Raw genomic sequence first — 21,915 nt, forward strand, 5'->3', positions numbered from 1 at the left:
CTGGGAAAGATTGAAGGCGGGAGGAGAAGGGGACGACAGAGGACGAGATGGTTGGATGGCATTACTAACGTGATGGACATGAGTTTGAGTAGGCTCTGGGCATTGGTGATGGACAGGGAAGCCTCGCATGTTGCATTCTATGGGGTTGCAAAGAGTCAGACACAACTGAGTGACTGAACTGAACTGACTGATCTGCATGTCTCAGGTTATCGATACTTCTCCCTGCAATCTTGATTCCAGCTTGTGCTTCATCCAGTCTGGAATTTCACACAATGTACTCAGCATATAAGTTAAATAAGCAAGGTGACAATATACAGTCTTGATGTACTCCTTTCCCAATTTGGAACCAGTCCATTGTTCCATAAACCTTAAGCAAATGATGGAAAAATTTTAAAAGGAGAACTGCATATCTGCATGGCCAATCCATAAGACTTTTTCCCCATCAAAGTGAAGTCATAATAGTTGAGCTCTCAAGTTCTACTTTTATTCAAGTTCCACTTTTTCCCCATCAAAATGAAGTCATAATCGTTGAGCTCTCAAGTTCTAAACAAACTTTATTCATGGCACCAAATTTTGTATTTTGTAAGACTTTATCATTAATTAGTTTTGATGGAGTGCATCTACTGGATATGAGAAAGTTCTAAACAGTTCACGAATAAAGCAAATATAGGTCAAACTTTAATTCAACTTCATACATCCCAAATCCCTTTGCTACACTGGAATTTCTATCAAATATTTACTTGAAAGGCATTATTTTTGTTATTTTTGTTTTCCTTTGGTGGTAAAAAGAAGGATCAGGAGAAGGGGTTACAGTAGCAAAAGTATTCAAATCAGAAATCCCACAAAAGCTTAACTCAGGGAACTCACCCTAGAAATCCAACATATAGATTTAAATTTTTAAAAACAAATGCCAAAAACTACTACAGAACCAATCACATGTTAAGGGATTTACACCTATTATTTTATTTGATTAAAATAATCCTAAATGGATATGAAGCAGTTTCTACTATCCCTATTCATGGGAGCCAAAGCTCAGAGGATTTAAACCAGTGGAGACCATTAAACACATGGTTAGGGAGTGGCTGGAAGGCATCCAAGGTCCACTCTTCAATGGTATTGCTCCTTCCCTTCTCATGAAAGTCCTCTCAAGGAGGTCAAGGTTACAAAATAAACCTAAAGATCTGCCTGATTCACAAAAGCTGGCTCTCCTGATGTATGGTGCATGGGGCTAAGTCACATCAGTCGTGTCTGACTCTTTCTGACCCTGACTGTAGCCCACCAGGCCCCTCTGTCCATGGGATTCTCCCGGCAAGAATGCTGGAGCGGGCTGCCATGCCCTCCTCCAGGGGATCTTCCCCACCCAGGGACTGAACCTGCATCTCTTTTGTCTCCTGCACTGACAGGCAGGTTCTTTACCACTAGCGCCCCCTGGGATGCCCCAGGCTGTATGGGCCAGTATTAAAACAAGCAGAACACGGTGATACTGGTCAGCACCCAAGGACACACATCAATTTTCCTCTCTACGTGGACAATCACATCCATTAAACGCTCCCTGGTTTCCCCAGGGAAACTTGGAAGACCCTGGTCCCGGCTGTCTTTCACACAGGCTTCTACACTGTGTTTCAGAATCTGGCTTTCAGAGAAGGACTGAGCTAAGGTGTGGAGGCAGAGAGAGGCCTGATTACAGTGGCGATTCTTTTTGCACTAAATGTAATCTGAGACAGACATCCTGCCAGACAGTTCACATGCCTCGTGCCGTTTAACGCTGGCAACGACTTTACGGTTAGGTATTATCGTTCACCTATTTTAAAGATGAGAAAACTGAGGTTAACAGTTTGCTCACATTTCAGCTTGTTAACACAAATGTAGTTATACATTTAGCTCTCCATGCAGAGACACAAGATTAGTTGATTAGATGGTGTTCACAAACAGGAAGAATCTTCTGAAAGAGAGTTCTGGAATTTCTTGAGGGTTTTGGAAAGAAACTGCTCAAAGTGATGACATCCCTGGTACCCCGTGCAACAGAGGGTGTACTGCGGGCCTTCAAGAACCACAGGTCGGGTAGTTCCTTGGTGGTCCATGCTATTACTGCCAAGGACCTGGATTCAATTCCTGGTCAGGGAACTAAGATTCTACAAGCCTCACAGCCAAAAGAAAACAAAAAGAACCACTGGCTGAATAAATGAGTGTAAGTACATGCTAGGGCTGATGAAATGGAGCCTCACACTCCACATCTCCGTGCCTGCTTCCCCAGCACTCACCCATCGCCCCGCTCACAGCTCTGGCTGTGCCTGCTACTCGTGCTGGGCCCTCCCTGCCAGCCCCCTTGAGGCCCTGTGTAGCACCCTGTCACAGATGTGCTCACCCGAATCACATCGACTCTGACCTAAGCTTCCAGTGAAGCTGACTGTCAGCCTCCACAGCCAGGCATTTAGAATCCTCAAGATCACAGAAAGATGAACTCCTCAGAACATTTCTAGACCCAGAACTGACTAAAGGAGCAAACCCCGGCTGCAGAAACAGCTTCTAACACAAAACCCCAGGTTATCATGACATTTACTCAAACTGGTGTCATCTGAACCTGGCTAAAGCTGATGAGTCAGAAGTCAACAGTTGTACTTCTGCTCAGGGCAAAGTGCAAGAATGGGTCTGGGTGGGGACTGACCCAGCCCCATTGCCAGGTCAGAGCCCTGTGCTAAAACACAGATTTGGCTTTGGCTGTCTGACTTCTTACAAAAAGACCTTCTTCTATCAGGAGAAAGAAGGAAAGCAATTCAGTTTTACCTGCAAACACTGTTAGGAGACTACGGTGAAGAAGAGGGCTGGAATTTCATCGGGCGCTCAGTGATCAACAATGGATAGCAGTTGTAAAAACTGGTTGTTTGACCACATAATCAACATTCCTCATTTATTTTTACATATGGCATGACAAGCACACTTCAGATGTCATTCTCTAGTTTAAAAGCATTGCAAGGGTCTATTGATAATGCTTTTGAAAATTAATTCACTTAAAAAGATACAAATGAACTTATTTACAAGATAGAAATGGACCCACAGACATAGAAAACAAACTTATGGTTCCCAAGAAGGAAAGGGGAGGAGGATAAATGAGCAGTTTGGGACTAAAATATACATACTACTATATATGAAATAAACAACCAACAAGGACTGTATAGCACAGGGAACTATACTCAATATCTTGTAACAACCTATAAGGGAAAATAATCTGAAAAGATTATACATATATATATATATATATATATATATATAACTGAATCACTGTGCTGTATATCTGATACTAACACAACATTGTAAATCAGTAAATAAATAAATACAATAAAAATCTAAGATAAATAAAAAACAATCATTCATTTAAAGCAGTGAATAAAATATGAAACTACTCAAAGGTGAAAAAATTTCATAATAGATGAAAGCAAGGTAAAATACATGATGACATATTAAACTCTACTGGCAAAAATTTAATTAGAAAGATTAGAAATAAAAATAGCTGCCCCACACAGCGAGTCCCATGGGGTCCTTGAGAGGAAGCTGAGGCCAGCACTTTAGGGAGCCAGGGGAGGGTGATGACGAGTTCCCTGGCTGGGAAGTTACAAGTCAGAACGTGGAACCAGATCCGTCTCACTCCAAAGCTTGCTAGTGACTTTCCTTAGAAGTTCCTCAAACTTGCTGACGTCATGAAAGCTTTCCTTAAGTTCATTTGTTCATGGATCCAAAGACTTAAGAGAGTTTTAAGCACTCCATCATAGGTGCACTTTGGCTGAATCAGAATATAAATCAGCCTTTAAAGCTTTAAAACAAACCTAACTTTTCTCCTTCATGCTAAATATACACTCTACAGGGCGTCTTTTTCAAAACCAGCTACTCCGTAGTTTGCTGGCTTAGCTACAAATTAAAATCACCTGAAGGGCTCAACCTACCAAAGCCTGGGCCTTTAGCTACACTAAGAACCTCTGGGAGTGGAGCCTGAAATTTCTCTTAAGAACCAATGACTTCTGCTATTAAGAGGTGCTGGGGCAAGTGACCTGCCTTTGTGATGTCTACAAGCATTGTGGGGACACTTTTAGTGCAGTTCAGAATCACCCAGGGGACTTTAAAAAATTCCAGTGTTCAGCCCATGCTCCAGACCCATCTAACTCTGAGGGTGGGACCCGGGCAACTCTAGCTTATAAAGATCTCCAGGTGATTCCAAAGTGCAGCAAGACCTGAGCACCACAGCTTTAGCAGCTAATTATTCGCACCAGAAGTTCAATCCTTCATTTGGACAGCATCCCAGTGAATCGTCCACCAGCAGCCCTGTCACGTCAACCACTGGCCTTTTTCTCCAACTCCCTGCCTTGTCCCGAGGTTGCTGCTGACACCCCAGTCCTCCCACCTGGCAGTCACAAGTGTCTGTCCACTTAGGAGTAATGCTGCCTGACTCTCCCCTCGGTCCTTCCGAATCACTCCCACTATTGAATGATTCATCTCATACACACAGGGAACATGGGTCATGCTCTCACCACTTTCAATTTTCTTATCTCCACTTCCTTTTCTCACTTATTCACATTTTCAACACTGTCACTTCTTCTGACCTTGTTGACCATATGAGGTTGAGGCTGTTCTGGGCACTGAAACCTGGGCTGAAAGCTACAATGTGGCTGAAACTAACTCGACCCCCCAGGACTCTGCTGTTCACTGGTGGGGGGCAGAGCTGTTATCCTCTTTGCTCTAGACCAGTGGTCCCAACCTTTTTGGCACCAGGGATCAGGTTCGTGGAAGCCGATTTTTCTACGGATGGTGGTGGGTGAGGGCAGGAGGAATGGTTTCAGGATGATTCAAGTGTATTACATTTATTGTGCACTTTATACCCATTATTACATCAGTTCCAAGATCAGATCAGCAGACATTAAATCCCAGAGGTTGGGGACCCCTGCTTTAGAGGGTAGTTCTTCTTACAACTGTTAATGTTCACATGAAAAGTGTTAAAATAGAGGAGCTTTGGGCTTCCTTTCCTTGAGAAGCAAAGCTCAGAAGTTTATCCCAAAATTCCCAAAGCACACTGTTTGATTGATAACAAATCTTCAGAGTTTAGAAGAATAAAAACCTTTGCACATTTCAGTTCTAAACCTCTGAATTATGTAAACCTTCTTACAAGGGACATAAGTGAAAAAAACTACACTGAAAACAAAATGCTTTCTTTCCAGCAATATGTATATGCAAAAGAAGCAGCATTCATTATGAAGATATTCTCTCAAACAGCAAGTCATGTGTTGATTAAAGCTTCCCTAAAACATACACTACTTTGGACTACTAATGAATGGCTGACAAAATTAATCCACATCTTTACCGTGAAAACCATCCCTCCTTCAGGCACACATAACGCATCAGTAAAAAAGAAAAAAAAAAAAAGTTCATGGAACTAAAAAAATGTGTTTGCTAGATAAAGTACTTCCTGAACTACGTAAGTTTTCGTTCATTACTTTGCCAAATGTTTTCCATGCTATCTCAGATTATTTCTGCAAAACCGTCAATGGAAAACCTGCAGACAAAACCTTTGGAGTCTACGGTGAGAAAAACAGATCTAATTTCCCTAGAAATTATAAGATAAAATGTAGCAATAATTTACTCCAATAATTTTTACGGGAGAGATCAAGACTATTGATTTTTAAAATAAGGTGTCCACCAGTGTCCTAAGTTAATTCCAATCCTCTACCTAATAATTCGTAGTTGAGAAGGAATTTTAGGATAATATTTAAAAGTTAATTAAAAACAGTGTAAGCATTCATGTCAGTCAAGCATGACCTCTGCTCTAAATGCATTCAAATGCATGTCACCTTGACCTGTAACACAGCAATGTAAAAAATTTTGGTCAATATAAATCAAATGTACACTAATTTATTCAGCAGGTTTCCTGGTATCTGAATCAACATTAGAAATCTAACCAGTATTTGTTATTCTGCTATTGACAAAAGGAAGCATATTTAAATGATAACAAGTACTCATGGGTGTCATTTGGAAGTTAAATTGTTCCCCAAGGACAGTCTATGTAAACATCTACATTTAAAGGTCATTTACCACCAAATTATGGACAACTGTTGCATTTATTAGCACAAGCTCAATAGTTTGGAAGCTGCAGCCATCAATTTTTACTGACAATGAGATCTAATTGTTCACTAACAATAAACAAGGAAAACAGACCATCTCTATAAACTTTTATTCCCTGCACTATGATCACTTTTCAAAAACGGAGGTACAAACTTTCCATAGTATGTATTTGAAGAGCAAACTTTCCAACTGCAGGAAGGACTAAATCATAGTTTAAAATAAATCTCAGATAATAAAATATAAGAACTCATTTTCTCATGTTATTTTCTCCTGAACTACAACAAAAGGGAGAACAACATTACAATGTTTATATACAGATGAAGTGTCTGATTTTACTTTTAGAAGGAAATGTGATGGTTAATTTTAGCATGAGGTGCCCAGATATTCAGCTAAACATTACTCTAGGTATTTCTATGAAAGTGTTTTGGGATCAGATTAATATTTAAACTGGTAGGTTGAGTAAAGTGAGTTGACCTCCATAATGTCATGGGCCTCTTTGGATTTTGGACACAACATATCCCGGTCCCTTTACCAATGACCTAAAAAGCTGCTAGTTTTGAGTGGACCCCAGAACAAGGGGAGGCTCTGGCAATTGGCCCTGCTGCTGTTCAACCTGCTCTGCCACTTCCATGATGATCCAGCGTATCCACCGGTGCCAGAAGGGCAGCAGCACATGGGGATGATATTTGGAGCCTTTTCAGGACCCTGCAGGCTCATCACAGCACAGGCCTTTAGGATTCTAGATCAAAGCCCTGCCACCCTCTGTGGACACCAACTCTTCCTTTGAGAAACAGCTCTTTACCTGCTACTGAGCCTGAGCAGAGCTTGCACACTGAGTCATGGACCAAGTTACCAAGCACCCTGAGCTGTTCCTCATGAACTGGGTGTTACCTGAGACTCACCAGGCTATAACGCTGGGCACACACAGCAACACTCCATCGTCAAATGAAAGTGGGACAGATGTGATAGGGCCCAAGAAGGCTATGACGGTCCAAGCAAGTTACTTGGAAGAAGTGGCCCAAATGGCCCATGGTTCCCACTCCAGCTATATTACATTCTGTCTCCTAGTCTAACCTATGGCCTCTTGGGGGAATTCCTCATGATCAAGTGATAGAGGAAGAAAAGACTCGAGCCTGGTCTACAGATGGCTGAAGCTCCAATACGTTGATCACATGATGTGAAGAGTGATTCATTGGAAAAGACCCTGATGCTGGGAAAGATTGAAGGCAGGAGAAGGGGGTGACAGAGGATGAGATGGTAGGATGACATCACAGACTGAATGGACATGAGTCTGAGCAAACTTCGGGAAAGAAAGGGAAGCCTGGCATGCTGCAGCCCATAGTGTTGCAAATAGTCAGACACGACTTAGTGATTAAATGATGACGATGATGACAGATGGTCCTGCACCAAAGGCAGGCATTACCTGAAAGTGGACACCCACAACAATACAAGCCCCTTCCAGGGACATCCAGAGACAACACTGGTGAAGGGAAAGCCACCCTAAGAATTAGAATAATTTTAATTATTCAATAAGTAGAACTATGAGCAATGCACTTGGTGGTTCAGTTAGCTAGGAAGGAGAAATAACCAGATGTTACCTTCCATGCTACCAGATACCAATTCATAGGTTGTGAGCAATGACCTGGCTGGATGATCAGAGAATTGGAAAGAACACGACTGGAAAATGATGACAAGGACATGTGAGGAAGGACATCTCTCCAACAGGGCAAAGCAATGACAGGTTAGCACTTATCAGTGGCTGGAGCCAGGCTGGCCTTGGTGAACGGAAGGTCAGGCATAACCTCCATCCCTGCCATCATGGCTACTTGTTCATAAGCTCCTTAGGGATGAGAGAGATGGGTGACTGGGGAAAGAAGCTGACTTGCATCCACAGAACAGGTCCTCCTATCCACGTGACTACTAAACTCCTCCTCTGCTGAGGTCCCCCTTCGGTGAGCATTCACATGGGACACAAATATCTTCACGTTTTTTCCCCTTCAGAGAGGCCTGTCCAACAGACAGTAAAGAACCTGTCTCACCTCACCCCTATTTCCATCAGTGCTGGTTTTTATCAACCTTTTTCATTTTGTCTATTGAAATTACAAAAAAAAAAAAAAAGAAAAAAAAAAAGCTCATTTTCAACTCTGCCCTTCTTTAATTACCAGTGAGACTATCTTATCATAAGTTTTTGGTTATTTGTGCCTCTGATATTTCTCTCCTCTTAAAAGCAAACAAATACTCTCATTACTTGTAGGGCCTCCAGGACAACATTTTATCTGGGCATCTACAGCGACACTAAACCATGCAACCCACCCTTCAAACTCCAGTGCTGCCCCCACCACCTACCCTCCTTACAACTACTCACACTTTTCATCCTTCCCCAGGCCCTTTCTTGAACCTGAAATGATCTTCCTCCCCTTCTCAAACTGGCAAACCTTCCATCATCTTTCCAGGACAAGCCTGAAGTCAGCTACCCTGCACCCCCAATACTAGTGCATTGCCTGAGAGAGGAGAGGCATATAATAACCACAAGAATGAATTTCTGCTCTACTGGGCTTGCGTAACACCGTGGGGGTATGGGAGTTGCCTTGTGTAATTTGGAAAATAAGATTAAGTTCCACTAGCAAGGTAGAACATGGAAGGCAGAGAAGACAGAGAAGCTCACCGTTTCTAAAACAACTTCTAAATTCCTAAATTTATCTAAATTCAAAGAACTAAAAAAAAGCAGATGGTGAGACTCAACCCACATATTGGTTCTACCTTAGAATAAAAATTATAAGGTGAAAACCTGGGGTAATCTGTGTTTTAAATAAAAATCAACAAGAGGACAACAGTGTATTTCAAATACCCACAATACTCCCTTATGTTGGGGGGCAGGGGGTGGCAACTAGAAGGGAACATAAGTCTGTTTCAAATATGCCCAATCTAGTCATCAGAATTCAGCCAGCACACTACATGGAGATACTGTGCACCTATCAGATTGGCAAAAATCCAAAAGCCTGACAACATACTCAGTTGGCAAGCCTGTGAGGAAACCAGTACTCTCATAAACTGCTATGGGAGTGCAGAGTTGCACAATCCCAGGAAGGGAATTTGACAATACCTGGCAAAATTACATATTCATTTGCCTTTTGATCTCATAACCCACTGCTAGGAATCTAAAGAGACACTGACAAACATACAAAAAGAATATGGACAAGGGTAGTGATTCAGCCTGCAACAGAAAGCAAAGAGCTATAGAAAAGAAGGCAGTATCTCTGCATATGCCCGTGGGATCTGCAGGATATACTGTTACATTAAAAAAAAAAACAAAAAAAGAAAGAAAAAAAGCAGGAGGATGAAGATGTCTTAGTGTCCTACTGTTTAATCTAAGAAAAAGAGTAGGGGAACAAGTATATTTGTTTTTCTGCGTATATATTCGAAATATAAGGATAAACCATAACTTTTTTCATAATGGACATTGATAGCATTCTCTTAGGGTGAAGAAGACACAAACAGAAGCTAGATTTTCGCAGATACACCTGATGCAGCAGATACTTTACACGAGTTCAAAACAAAATTAATTTTTAAACATCTCTGGTGGCACAGACAGTAAAGAATCTGCCTGCAATGCCCGGGACCTGGCTTTGATCCTTGGGTGGGGAAGATCCTCTGGAGAAGGGAATGGCTACCCACCCCAGTATTCTTGTCTGGAGAATTCCATAGACAGAAGAGCCTTGTGGGCTACATTCTTGGGTTGCAAAGAGTTGGACATGACTGAGCGACCAACACTTTAACACTTAAGGAGAATATAAAATAAAATGAGGATGGGTAGCTAGTTGGTGTTATCAGAGGCTGACCACAGGGCTTTAACATCCTCCAATCTGAGTGTGCCGACGAGGTCCCGGAACCAACGGGTCACAGATAACGAGAGCCAAGTGTACTGAGATTTTTAGTGTGGGAGAAAGAGGACACAGTTGAAGACACAAGAGACTAAGAAGATAAATTCCTACCTTGAACAGAAAAGGTCTAGAAATCTCCACAAACCCAGTCAGCCCTTGGAAGCCCTGGGGGATGAGTTCCAAGAGCCCCAGCCAACCTCACACTCTGAGTATGACCAAGTCCTTCACGTAAAAGGGCACAGTACAGTGAACACAATCAGCTCTCCATATTGGCCCATTTGGCATCCAGATTCAACAAACTGCGAAAAGGTTTTGGTCGGGTGAACGGGTGTGAAGCCCACAGAGACCCAGACAGCCGACTGTATGTATCTCGTGTCCAGATCATGGTCCCTGAATCATTTCCCATTAAAGGGAACTGGGGACCATTAGAGAAAAAGCTAATTCCAAATCTGGGGCTGGAAAGGTAAAAGATTTACTGGGAACATCTTGTTATACTGGAAAGCAAGGAAGTTAACAAAGACATACAACAATTGAAAATTAAAAACAGACACATATAAAGCAAAATAACAGGAAATTGCATTAAAAATCTGAATGAGTACTTGCAAAACCATTATAAGAATACAAGGTATGAGCCTGATGACTCACTTGTTTTGGAGAGATGCAGTGGGGAATGGAAGAGAATGGAGAAGATGGGAAATGTGTATCCCCACGCCCTCCAGAAGACATCCTGACATTTATGTAAAGATATTAGTCGCTAGGATTCTGAAGGAAAAAAAAAATATGTAGTAAATAAGGCTAGAAAACTAAATCTGAATTGAACACATAGTCAAAAGCTGTAATAAGAATACGAGTTGGTTAAATGTAACTATGCCTTCTGTAGTACTTGAAAGTATCTGCAAGGAGTTTGTCTTATATAGCACAAATATTTATTCTGGACTTCAGTTTACATTATTAATTTACATTAAATAACTTTTTTTTTTTTTAAAAAGTAAACTTCAAGGCAGTTCATACTTGAAATAATATGAATAAATCATGAACATAGCTAGAGACAGCATTCCTTGCACTTTGTAAAGATTCTCTCCCCATCCTTAAACCATCTTACAAAGTAGGTACAGACAGACCTCATTTTATTGCACTTTGCTTTATTGGTCTTTGCATAAATTGCATTTTTTTAAAAACTGAAGGTTTGTGGCAATCCTACATGAAACAGGTCTACTAGCATCATTTTTCCAACAGCATTTGTTCACTTCGTGTGTGTGTCACATTTTGGTGATTTGTGCACTATTTCAAACATTTTCACTACTATTATTTTTATCACAGTGACCTGTGATCACTGATCTTTGATGTTACTACTGCAATTGTTTGGGGGCACCACAAACTGTGCCCAGATAAGATAGCACACTTAACGGATAAATGTTAAATTTGATTGCTCCACAAACTGACCATTAACCATCTCTCTCCCTCGCCATGGGCCTCCCTAGTCCCTGAAACACAGCAACATACACACAACAGACATAACCTAGAATCAGGCTAATTAAAAATCCTACAGTAGCCTCTAAGTGTACAAGCGGAAGGAAGAGTCACACACCTGTCACTTTAAACCAAAAGCTAGACATGATGAAAGCTCAGTGAGGAAAGTATGCTGAAAGCCAAGATAAGCTAAAAACTAGACCTCTTACACCAAACAGCTAACCAAACTTGTGAATGCAAAGGACAAGTTCTCGAAGGAGATTAAAAGTGCTACTCCAGTGAACATACGGATGATTAAAAAAAGGTAAACAATTTTACTGCTGACACGGAGAAAGATGTGATGGTCGGGATAGAATATCACACCAGCCACAGCATTCTCTTAAGCCAAAGCCTGATTCAAACAAGGCCCCAACTCTCTTCAGTTCTGTGAAGGCTGAGGGAGGTTAGGAAGTTGCAGAAGAGAAGTTCGAAGCTAGGAGCGTTTGGTTCATGAGGCTGAAGGAAAGAAGTCGTCTCCATAACGTCAAAGTGCAAGGTGAAACAGTAAGTGCAGATGGAGAACCTGCGGCAAGTTACCCAGAACATCCAGCTAAGATAATGAATAGAGGTGGTGAGAGCATACAGCTGACTTGCAGTGTAGGTGAAACAGCCTTTTATTGCAAGAAGATGTCATCTAGGGCTTTTCATAGGTAGAGAGGGGAAGTCAAGGCCTGGCTGCGAAGCTTCAAAGGACAGGGTGAACCTCTTGTTAGGGGCTAATGCAAATGGTGACTTGAAGACAAAGTCAATGCTCCTTCACTATTCCGAAAATCCTAGGGTCCTTAAGAATTATGCTTAATCTACTCTGCCTGTGCTCTCCAAATGGAACAGCAAAGCCGAGGTGACGGTACATCTGTCGACAACATGGCTGATCGAATATTTTAAGGCCACTGTTGAGGCCTACTGCTCAGAAAAAAAAGATTCCTTTCAAAATATGACTGCTCATTGACAATGTACCCGGTCACCCGAAAGCTCTGATGGAGACAAAGAGATTCATACTGTTTTCCTGCCTGCTAACACAACATCTATCTACAGCCTGTTCCATGGATTAAGGAGCAGTTTCAACCTTCAAGTCTTATGTCTTAAGATACATGTTTTGTAAGACTATAGTGGCCATAGACAGTGATTCCTCTGATCTGGCTAGGCAAAGAAAACTGAAAACCTCTGGGAAGGATTCACCATCCTACATGCCATCAAGGACATTCATGATTAATGGGAAGAAGTCAAAATATCAACATAACCACATATCTAGAAGAAGGTGATTCCGGCCCTTCATGGATGACTTTGAGATGTCCAAGCCTCCAGTGGAGGAGGTCACTCTGGATGTGTTGGAAACAGCAAGAAAATTAGAAGTGGAGCCTGAAGAAGTAACTGAACTGCTGTAACCTCATGATAAGATATAAACGGATGAGGAGTTGCTTCTTATGAGCAACAGAAGTGGTTTCTTGAGATGGAATCTACTCTCAGTGAAGATGCTGTGGAGATTGTTGAAATGATAGCAACGGATTTAGAAAATGACATAAATTGAGTTGATAAAGCAGCAATAGGGTGTAAGAGGGCTGACTCCAATTTTGAAAGAAGTTCCTGTGGGTAAAATGCTATCAAACAGCATTGCCTGCTGGAGAGAAATCATTCACGAAAGGAAGAGTTCATCAGTGCAGCAAACTTCACTGTTGTCTTATTTTAAGAAATAGCCAAAGCACCCCAACCTTCAATAACCATCACTCCGATCAGTCAGCAGACACAACATCACGGCAAGACCTGCGACCAGCATAAAGATGATCATTCACTGAAGGCTCTGACGAAGGTGAGCATTTTTAGCAGTAAGGTATTTTTTTAGTTGAGGTGTATAAATTGATTTTTTAGGCATAATGCTACCTCTCACTTAATAGACTACTGGAGAAGGAAATGGCAACCCACGCCAGTATTCTTGCCTGGAGAATCCCGTGGACAGAGGAGCCTGGTGGGTTGCTGTCCGTAGGGTCGCAGAGTTGGACATGTCTGAAGTGACTTAGCATGCGTGCATGCATTGGAGAAGGAACTGGCAACCCACTCCAGCATTCTTGCCTGGAGACTCCCAGGGACGGGGGAGCCTGGTGGGCTGCCGTCTATGGGGTCACACAGAGTCGGACATGACTGAAGCGACTTAGAAGCAGCAGAATGTAAACATAATTTTTATAGTTCTGGGAAACCAAAACATTTGTGTGATTAGATTCTCTTGAGATATTTGCTTTACTGTGGTAACCTGGAACTGAACTTGAAATAACTCTGAGGTATGCCTGTACTAGTATCCTCTTTTGTTGTTGTTTAGACACTAAGTTGTGTCCAACTTTTTTGCGACCCCACAGACTGTGGCCCTCCTGGCTACTCTGTCCATGGGATTCTCCAGGCAAGAATACTGGAATGGGTTGCCATTCCCTTTTCCAGGGGATCTTTCCGACCCAGGGATGAAACCTATGGCTCCTGCCTTGGCAGACAGATTCTTCACCACTGAGTCACCAAGTAAGCCCATAGAGTTTCTTTTACAAATGAGGAAAATAAGACACAGGGAGATTAAGAAGCCTGCTCAAAGTCCGGCTTTGGGCTAAATGCCGAGAACACGACTTGAGGCACACAGAATGAGTCCCTCCATAGCCTGTGCTTTTCATCGCGATGCTGTGTCAGCTTCTGTCATAAACTGGTGGAACATTATCAATAGGGCTTTGCCAAATGGCAAAAATTTCCAAGGAAGCATCTGAAATAATCAATATTTGATTCAATTCATACAGGATCATATCTAATAACATGCCTGCCTCATTTTTAGAGACAGCGTGCTACAACTTGGGACTACAAACACAGTATCATTTCAAAGCAGACAGAACTAAATGCATTGTGGTATCCTGGATGAGATCCTGGAACAGAAAAAGGACATGAGTGGAAAGACTGGTGAAATCCATAAAGTCTGGAGCTTAGTTAGTTAACAAGTACTGATGCTAGTTTCCTTGTTTTGACATCACCATGGCAATGCATGATGTTAAAAAGTAAATTAGGTGAGGGGTATATGGAACTGTTGGTACTAATTTTGCAACTTTTCTGAAAATCTAAAATTATTTCAAAATCAAAAGCTTATTTGAAAAGAATAGATCGATTTCTAAGCACCATCCTTGCAAAATTCAATCGTCCTGTAAAATTTTGAATTTCCAAGTGAATGCAGCATTCTGTTTGTTAATGGTCAAGAATATTTTCAAACTGCATGTCTTGTCTTTCAGAGTAAGGAACATACACATGCTTGACTTAAATCACTCAACACATGTTTAATGTGCGCTTATGCTACGAGTTGACCACGTGTGAGGCACTGTGCCAGCTTGTTACACAGAGGTCTTCAGCACCAAAGATGCTTATAAGAGAGGGTGGCTGGAAGATACTGCTGTGGGCACTGTGGCTTCACCATCCTTCCGACCTTCTCCCACTGCGGTGTCTAACAGGGTCAGGTGGCCAGGATGAACTGACCTCATTCCGAGCTCCAGAGATGCCCCCTAACTATTTTCACTCCATCTGGTTAACTTATCCTTGCCATGGTGACTGTAATGAAACATAGTGAAGACAGCCAATCAGCATACAGAATCCCCCTGGCAACGGTATCAGTTGAGGAACCAACTAGGGATAATGAGATACAAAGGAGGAAAAGTGCCCTTGCTCTGAAGAAGCATCCTCTCTTCCTCTGGATGTTGCAGAATACAATGTTTTTGTTTTTTTAAATCTGAAACATGTTACCATTTGGTCACTTCAGTTCAGTTCAGTTGCTCAGTCGTGTCCGACTCTTTGTGACCCCGTGAATCACAGCACGCCAGGCCTCCCTGTCCATCACCAACTCCCAGAGTTTACTCAAACTCATGCTAGGTGGAAGCTACTCTGAGGATGCAGGTAAACAGAGAGAGGAAGTGGCCAGGCCCCCTTACTCAATCTCTCTGTCTCACTCCCACAAATATAAAATGACAGTAATAATACTTGCCACAGATCACTGTTAATTCTCAGGCAATGTCTGCACTAGGGTTATGTTAAAAACAACAAAAACAACTAAGAATTGGGATGATATTAAGGTTTTGCTAACCTTGCAGTAAGATTTACCTTTTGGTTATGTTTCTTTAAAGTCTAGCTGACAGATATTCACAGTAAAATATTTACAGGTGAAATTTTATTTTGGATTTGCTTTAAAATACTGCAGAATTGTTTTAAATGGAGGAATGAAAGGTGGTGAATGAAATAAGTATTGTAAAATATTGAAGGTGAGTAGTGAGCAAATGGTGGTTCATTATATTGTTCAATTCGTGTATTTTAATCCAGAAAATGTTAAAGTAATTATCCCTACATATATCTCAATATTATGACCATGTATATATGGAGTTGTCTTATGCACTAAAAAACACGATAGAAAGTAAACCAGTGAAAGAGTCAAAATCTCAAGAAAAAGACATATTTATATAAGCACAACACCCTCAATCACACACATATGATTAAAATGGACTTGAAAATCTATCTAACTCAATGCCTTGATTTTTACAGCCATGGAAAATGAAATCTAATACATTCAGACTTTTATGTTGTTACCTGAACAGTCTTTCTAGTTTTCTTTTGTTTTTCTCTCTCCCTTTAGTCACTAAGTTGTGTCCGACTCTTGCAACCCCATGGACTTGTGTAGCCTGCCAGGCTCCTCTGTCCATAGGGTTCTCCAGGAAAGAATACTGAAGTGGGTTGCCATGTCCTTCTCCAGGGGATCTTCCTGACCCAGGAATTGAACCCAGGTCTCCTGCACTGCAGGCAGATTCTTAACCAACTGAGCTATGAGGGAAGCCCATTTTGTTGTTACCAACCATGTATCTGAAAATGGAAAATATCAACACTAGCCTGTAGGATGGGAACCCAGGGCCTGCTTACGCTCATGGCCAATGGGCTGTGCTCCATCCTCTCCTGGAAGGCCAGAGAGTCACATCCAGCACTGTGCTCCTTGTAAAGCGTCTAATCTCCTTTCTCTTTCTGCCTCACAGCCCTGGGTTTCTTTGTTGCTCTGGCTGCTGTGCTGAGAAGGGCTTTACCTTCAGTCCGGCCTCCTTCCTCACTTTTATGTGCTTTTCCTGGGAAGAGCATCAACTGATATGGTTTTTTCCATCTTTGATGCTAAAAGACCCCCTGGAGCCATATTTCTAGCCTGGACTTCTCTATGTATCCTGAATTCCAAAACAAAATAGCTTCATCTGCCACAAAAAGGCCCAGCAGGCCCCCAAATGAAACTGACTGCGCCCCAGTTCTTTTCTGGTCACTGGCATCCCTGTTCACAGGAGTCACCCTGCTGCCTCACATCTAGTCACCAGACCCTGGGGATTCCTGTAAGACCTCCCCCTTCCCTGCCCAGTTGCCTTAGTTCGACGCTCATCCTCTCCTTTTTGGTCATTTTGCAAGCATCTCCTCCATGATTAATGCTCCAGGGTTATCTTTCTAAATGCAAAGCTAATCACGTTACTTCCTTCCTTAAAACTCCAGCGACGTCCCACGGTCTGAAGCTGAACTCCATAGCCCTTTACGGTTCTCAAGGCTAGCAAGCTGGTCTCTCCACACATCTCTGCGTCAGGAATCACTCGGCACCAGCCCGGTCCAACTCGAGGAGCTGTTTCACACCTTAGGATCACTGGGCTTCTGATTTTCTTCTATCAGAAGACTCAATCACTCACTATTTATAGTGAATTTTCACAATGGATAAACCCTGGACAATATGCATGATCCCAGGACAACATGGATGAGCATAGGAGACTGACACTCTCCTAGCCTCAAGGAGCTTATAGCCTAGAACCGAACAGATATTAAACACACACACAGCGGAGGGTGCGCCCGGGGTGGGAAGGGTTGACCTGCATTTTGTTACAATATCCTTTCCTGCCTCTTTGTAAACTACAATGAGGTAGAAGTGTCCTTGTTGCTGTTTGTCTATTCGTTTTGGTGAATCTGGGAGTTTAAAATGCCTTTCCCCCCCATCACTGGGTGAAGAAATTTTGCCCTGCACTTCCTCTTTTTAGAATTCACAATCCCAGCAAAACCCTCATCAGATTTCAAAAGTCAGCATTCCTGAACACCCTTCCCCCACCCACCAGCACACCACCCTAAGGCTGAGCAGAACTGCCCAGTTCCTCCTCTTCCTCCAGACTCCAGCTGACATTAGCACCCTAACTCTTCCCCACCTGGCCCCTGCAGGATGGGCTGAGAGTCCCCTAGAAAGAACAAGATCCTTCCACCATTCAGTTCCCCACCTAAGGGACGCAGTGCAGGCCCACAGTAAATGTTCAAATAATCAAAGGGCAAACATTCACTCTTTAAAGGTAAATTACTTTGTACACAGAGCATAACTTTGCATATGCTTCTTGAATAACAGGGCTTGAGCAATACTGATAAAAACGTAGAGGCCCACAAGTACCCCTTCTATTTATGGTTCTACAGAAATCCTAGAACTTTGCATAAAAAAGCATGTATAGGGATGTCTTATTTCAACATATTTGACATAGTTGCTAAAAAATTAGAAGCAAATGTCAACGGCCATCAGCAGAGATCTGTGTAAACAAATTATGGTACATTCCTTCCGTGAAATATCCCTTTGCTATTACTAAGAAAGATACAATCCCGTCCATATTGGCACTGAAAGATATCTATAAGTTATACGATGACAGCTATAGTGCAATCCTGCTATTTATTCTAAAAAAGAAAAATCACGTTTTCATAGCATAGGGGGGAAAGTCTCTAAGAAATTATCCCTATGCTTATCTTTGAGGGCATGGGACAAGAAGCAAGGAGGGAAAATCATCTTCTACTTAAAATGTCCTATCACTGAATTTGTTAGATTGCAATTTAATATTTCTTAAATTTAAAGCACAGTCACTAAAGTAGAAAGGTAATTTTTACAGTAAAATATAGGTTATTTGGAGACTTCCCAGGTGGCGCTAGTGATAAACAGCCTGCCTGCCAATGTAGGAGACTTAAGAGAGTCTGGTTCAATCCCTGGGTTGGGAAGAAATGTAAACCCACTCCAGTATTGTCTGGAGAATCCCAGGGATAGAGGAGCCTGGAGGGTTACAGTCCATGAGGTCACAAGGAATTGGACACGACTGAAGCGACCTAGCACGCACGCATACACATGATTTTACCTAGGAAACTGAAATTAGAACTGAGATTAAACTTTTAAATTCTGGGTTTTTGTAAGAAGGTGAACTACTATTCAGGGCTAACTTCCTAGCATCCAGAATAGAGACACACAGCAGGCACTGCTGAATGAATAAACTGCCAAACAATTACAAAACTGTTATGCCAAGGATACAAAATATCTGCTTCACAAACTCACAAAGGAAAAAAAAATCACTTGCAGAAGTAACAAACTGCTACCAACCTAAATACATAAGGATTGTTTTTTTAAGTAAACTTTTAAAAAGCACACAAACTCTCCTCACAAAAGCAGTCTTCTAACTACCAAGTTTACCAAGACAAAGATGCCTTCCAAATCAGATTAATTCACAACCTGGAGTCTGGCGCATGGCTGGCCATAACACCAGGAAAAAAAGAAACACGAAAACTTGGGTTAAAAACACCCATCCTCTAATGGAAGAAAATCAATCATTCTGATTCACTTAAGTGCTTATTTGAGAAGGTAATTAACTTTTAGCTTGGACTACTGAGACCAAGGGCTGTGACAAGCGGCCTTTTAATCTCCAAATCCTTAAAGAATGCCCTAAAGATGGAAGGCCTTCCATGACTGTTGCTGACTGGGGCCGACGGGACAGGTAAGACACCTGAAAGAAAGACAACCAAGGGTTCAGGCCTAAGGAAAAAGCCTAAACAGGTTCACATTCAAATTCATTCCCCTCCTCCCTTTCAAAATAAGATATGGTATATTTTTAATCAAATTCATAACTCATTTGTTTATATAGGTAATGGCCACGGAGCTCAGCTCTCCCTTGGTTGAAGTCTCCCCATCCCCCTACCAAGGGAAGGGACTTTGAGTACTTGTTTGGGGGGTACATGGACCCAGCAGTCTACTAATTCTAGAAACCCACATACTTCTTGGATTTCCTTTTTTCAATCACTACTCTTAATTATAAAAATTCCTTTGAGAGGGGGATTTAATCCTCTTTATGAAAAAACAAGGGTCCAAATAAGCTGTGATCAAAACCCAACAATCTTTAGAGGAGACAGAGATTAAAATACCTCTCTGCCAAATTAATGCAACTGGAGTTTAGTAAGTGAGTTAGAAGTGAATAAAATAAAAATCCTTCATAGTGCCCTACGCAAGTCCCACAAAACCTACCAGCTCTCTAAATGGAAACAGAATTGTCCAAGGTCCACTCCAGGGTGAAGCATTTCTCCCTCTAGCAAAGACTGCCTAAATGAAGATGTCTAAGTTCACTGGGAAATCAACTGCTCCCATACTAAACTCATTACCCAGAGGTTCCAGGCATGGTCCCTGCCCTCCCCGCCACTCCTCCACTAGTGAAAGCAGGGACCCTTTTTCTCATTCCTGAGACCGCAGCCCCCCTAGGAATAGAACAGGTGCTCAGTGAATACCTGAGTTTGCCATTTCAAGGCACTGCAGAACAAGAAACAGCAAAAACAAAACTTTGGAAATCATCTAAAAGCAACACATGTGTTCACTTCGGCGAATAAATTCTACAGATGATTATTTTTCTTAATGAGCACGTTTTCCATCTGAATGAATCCCTACCGAACTTGGAAACCAACAGCATCAGCCAAAAAGCCGCAAAAGCCACTTGTCTGGACGGAGCGGGCAGCTGAGCCAGAACCAGTGCAGCCCATCCCGGGCTCCAGGGGGCGGGCGGCGGGGAGAACGGCAAGCGCCGCGTCCGAGGACTCGACTCCCGGCGCTGCAGCCCGGAGGCCGGGAGCGGGGCTGGGAGGGGGAAGGGACCAAACCGGGGCGCCCCGGGAGCCCGCCGCCGCCGCCGCCGCCGCCGCGCCAGGGAGGGGGCGCCCGTTTCCTTGACAACCGCGCCCGGGCGCAGCGGTCCGAACGGGCCGGGGGAGGGGAGGAGAGAGGAGGGAGGGAGCGAAGGAACCGCCCCCCCCCCCCCAACACACACACAGCCCCGCGCAGGGGCGGCGGCGGCCGGGGGCACCTCCCGAGCTCGGCAGCCGCAGGTCCGGCTCGCGGGGCCCTGTCCAGACCTACCGTGTACCCCCGCTCCAGGTCACTCTCCTCGTAGCGAAAGGACGGGATGTAGACCTCCATGGTCGCGCCAGCCGGCCGGGGGAGGGCGAGGAGGGGCGGGCTCACGGCCGCGGCCGCCGCCCCGCCCCCGGCCCGGCCGCCCCGCCTCCCTTCTCCGAGCCTGCGGGATCGGGAGACCGCGCGGCTCCGGCCCGGCTCCGCCGCCGCCCGCCGCTCCCAGGGCGGCCTGGGGCTGTCTCCGGGCGCCTGGATTCCAGGCCCGAAGGGCGGCGGAGATCAGCTGGGCCCGGAGGAGGCGGGGCCTGGAAACCTGTGAGTCTGCAGAAAAGGGGTGTGCGCGCCACCGCGCCGGGGACAGGGCCGCACCCCGGCGCTCCCTGCCCTGGAGGCTAGAGCAGGCACTGGGCTTGCAGTTTGCAAGACCCCACCCGGAACAGATCGCAAGACAAGGAACAGAAATGCATGGAGCTTCTGGATTTTGTTTTGGTTGGTTGAGTTTTCGCTTTAACTCTCGGTTGGCATGAACAGCAGCGAACCCTGCACTACTTTTACCAAGACTTTACTGTTCCCCTTCGATGCCAGGGTCAGTTCCGAGTTAGCCGTCGAACCACAGAATTCAGCGTCTGGTTCTGAGTTAGCAGTCAAACCACAGAATACAGGCTGTAATACAGAGCCCGAAAGTCGGCTGCTCAAGGAGACCAACATTCCGACTTCTTGCTCCAGTTCTAAAATTCTGTCGGCATAGAGTTTCTTAACTTTAAGAGAAAACAGAAGAAAAAGGGGGGGGGGGGGGGAAGGGCAAGGGCAGGAATGTGCCCCTCTGGCCAGAAGTTAATTACCTGAAAGTACCTGAAAGATAAAAGTGCTCCAGTTGAGCACTGCGGTTATCAGGATACCTTTGCAAACCACGAGTTTCTTTCTTAGGTTAGAGCAGGGAGCAGAATAGAAACCTGAAGGTGAGTTGTGCAGAGAGCTTCTTGGGCTGCCGGTCAATGGCTGTTTGCTCTTGAGGCCAGGGGGACATTTCAGCTTGAAACTGCTCTTAAGTTTATGATGAGACCTTAGTCATGGAAAAGAGGACTAATCAGGCCTTCTGCTTTAAGAACTTGTCTGATGTGGACCTTAACCTCAGGTGAAGCCCTTACCCACACACTTGCAGCTCCAGGTTGTGTCTGCCCCTCAGAACCCCATAGGCTGGGCCCTGGGAAGACTAGCTCTCCT

The 21,915-nt window shown here is 43.5% G+C and overlaps 1 protein-coding gene across 2 annotated transcripts in view; it reads right to left on the bottom strand.

Moving 5' to 3' along the window:
- SNX24 (sorting nexin 24) overlaps positions 1-20,823 on the bottom strand; it is a 175,615-nt gene extending 154,792 nt beyond the window's left edge. The window contains exon 1 of one of the 2 annotated variants that reach the window (XM_061150909.1): positions 20,695-20,823. In XM_061150909.1, the coding sequence (XP_061006892.1) occupies positions 20,695-20,754 (60 nt within the window). In that variant the 5' untranslated portion in view covers positions 20,755-20,823. Of the gene's footprint in view, positions 1-20,072; positions 20,270-20,694 lie in introns of those variants that run through there. The other variant, XM_061150910.1, reaches the window with a different exon arrangement.
- Between the last annotated feature and the right edge of the window lie 1,092 nt (positions 20,824-21,915).

Source organism: Dama dama, chromosome 9 (assembly GCF_033118175.1).
Source record: "Dama dama isolate Ldn47 chromosome 9, ASM3311817v1, whole genome shotgun sequence".
Classification (NCBI taxonomy): Eukaryota; Metazoa; Chordata; class Mammalia; order Artiodactyla; family Cervidae; genus Dama; species Dama dama.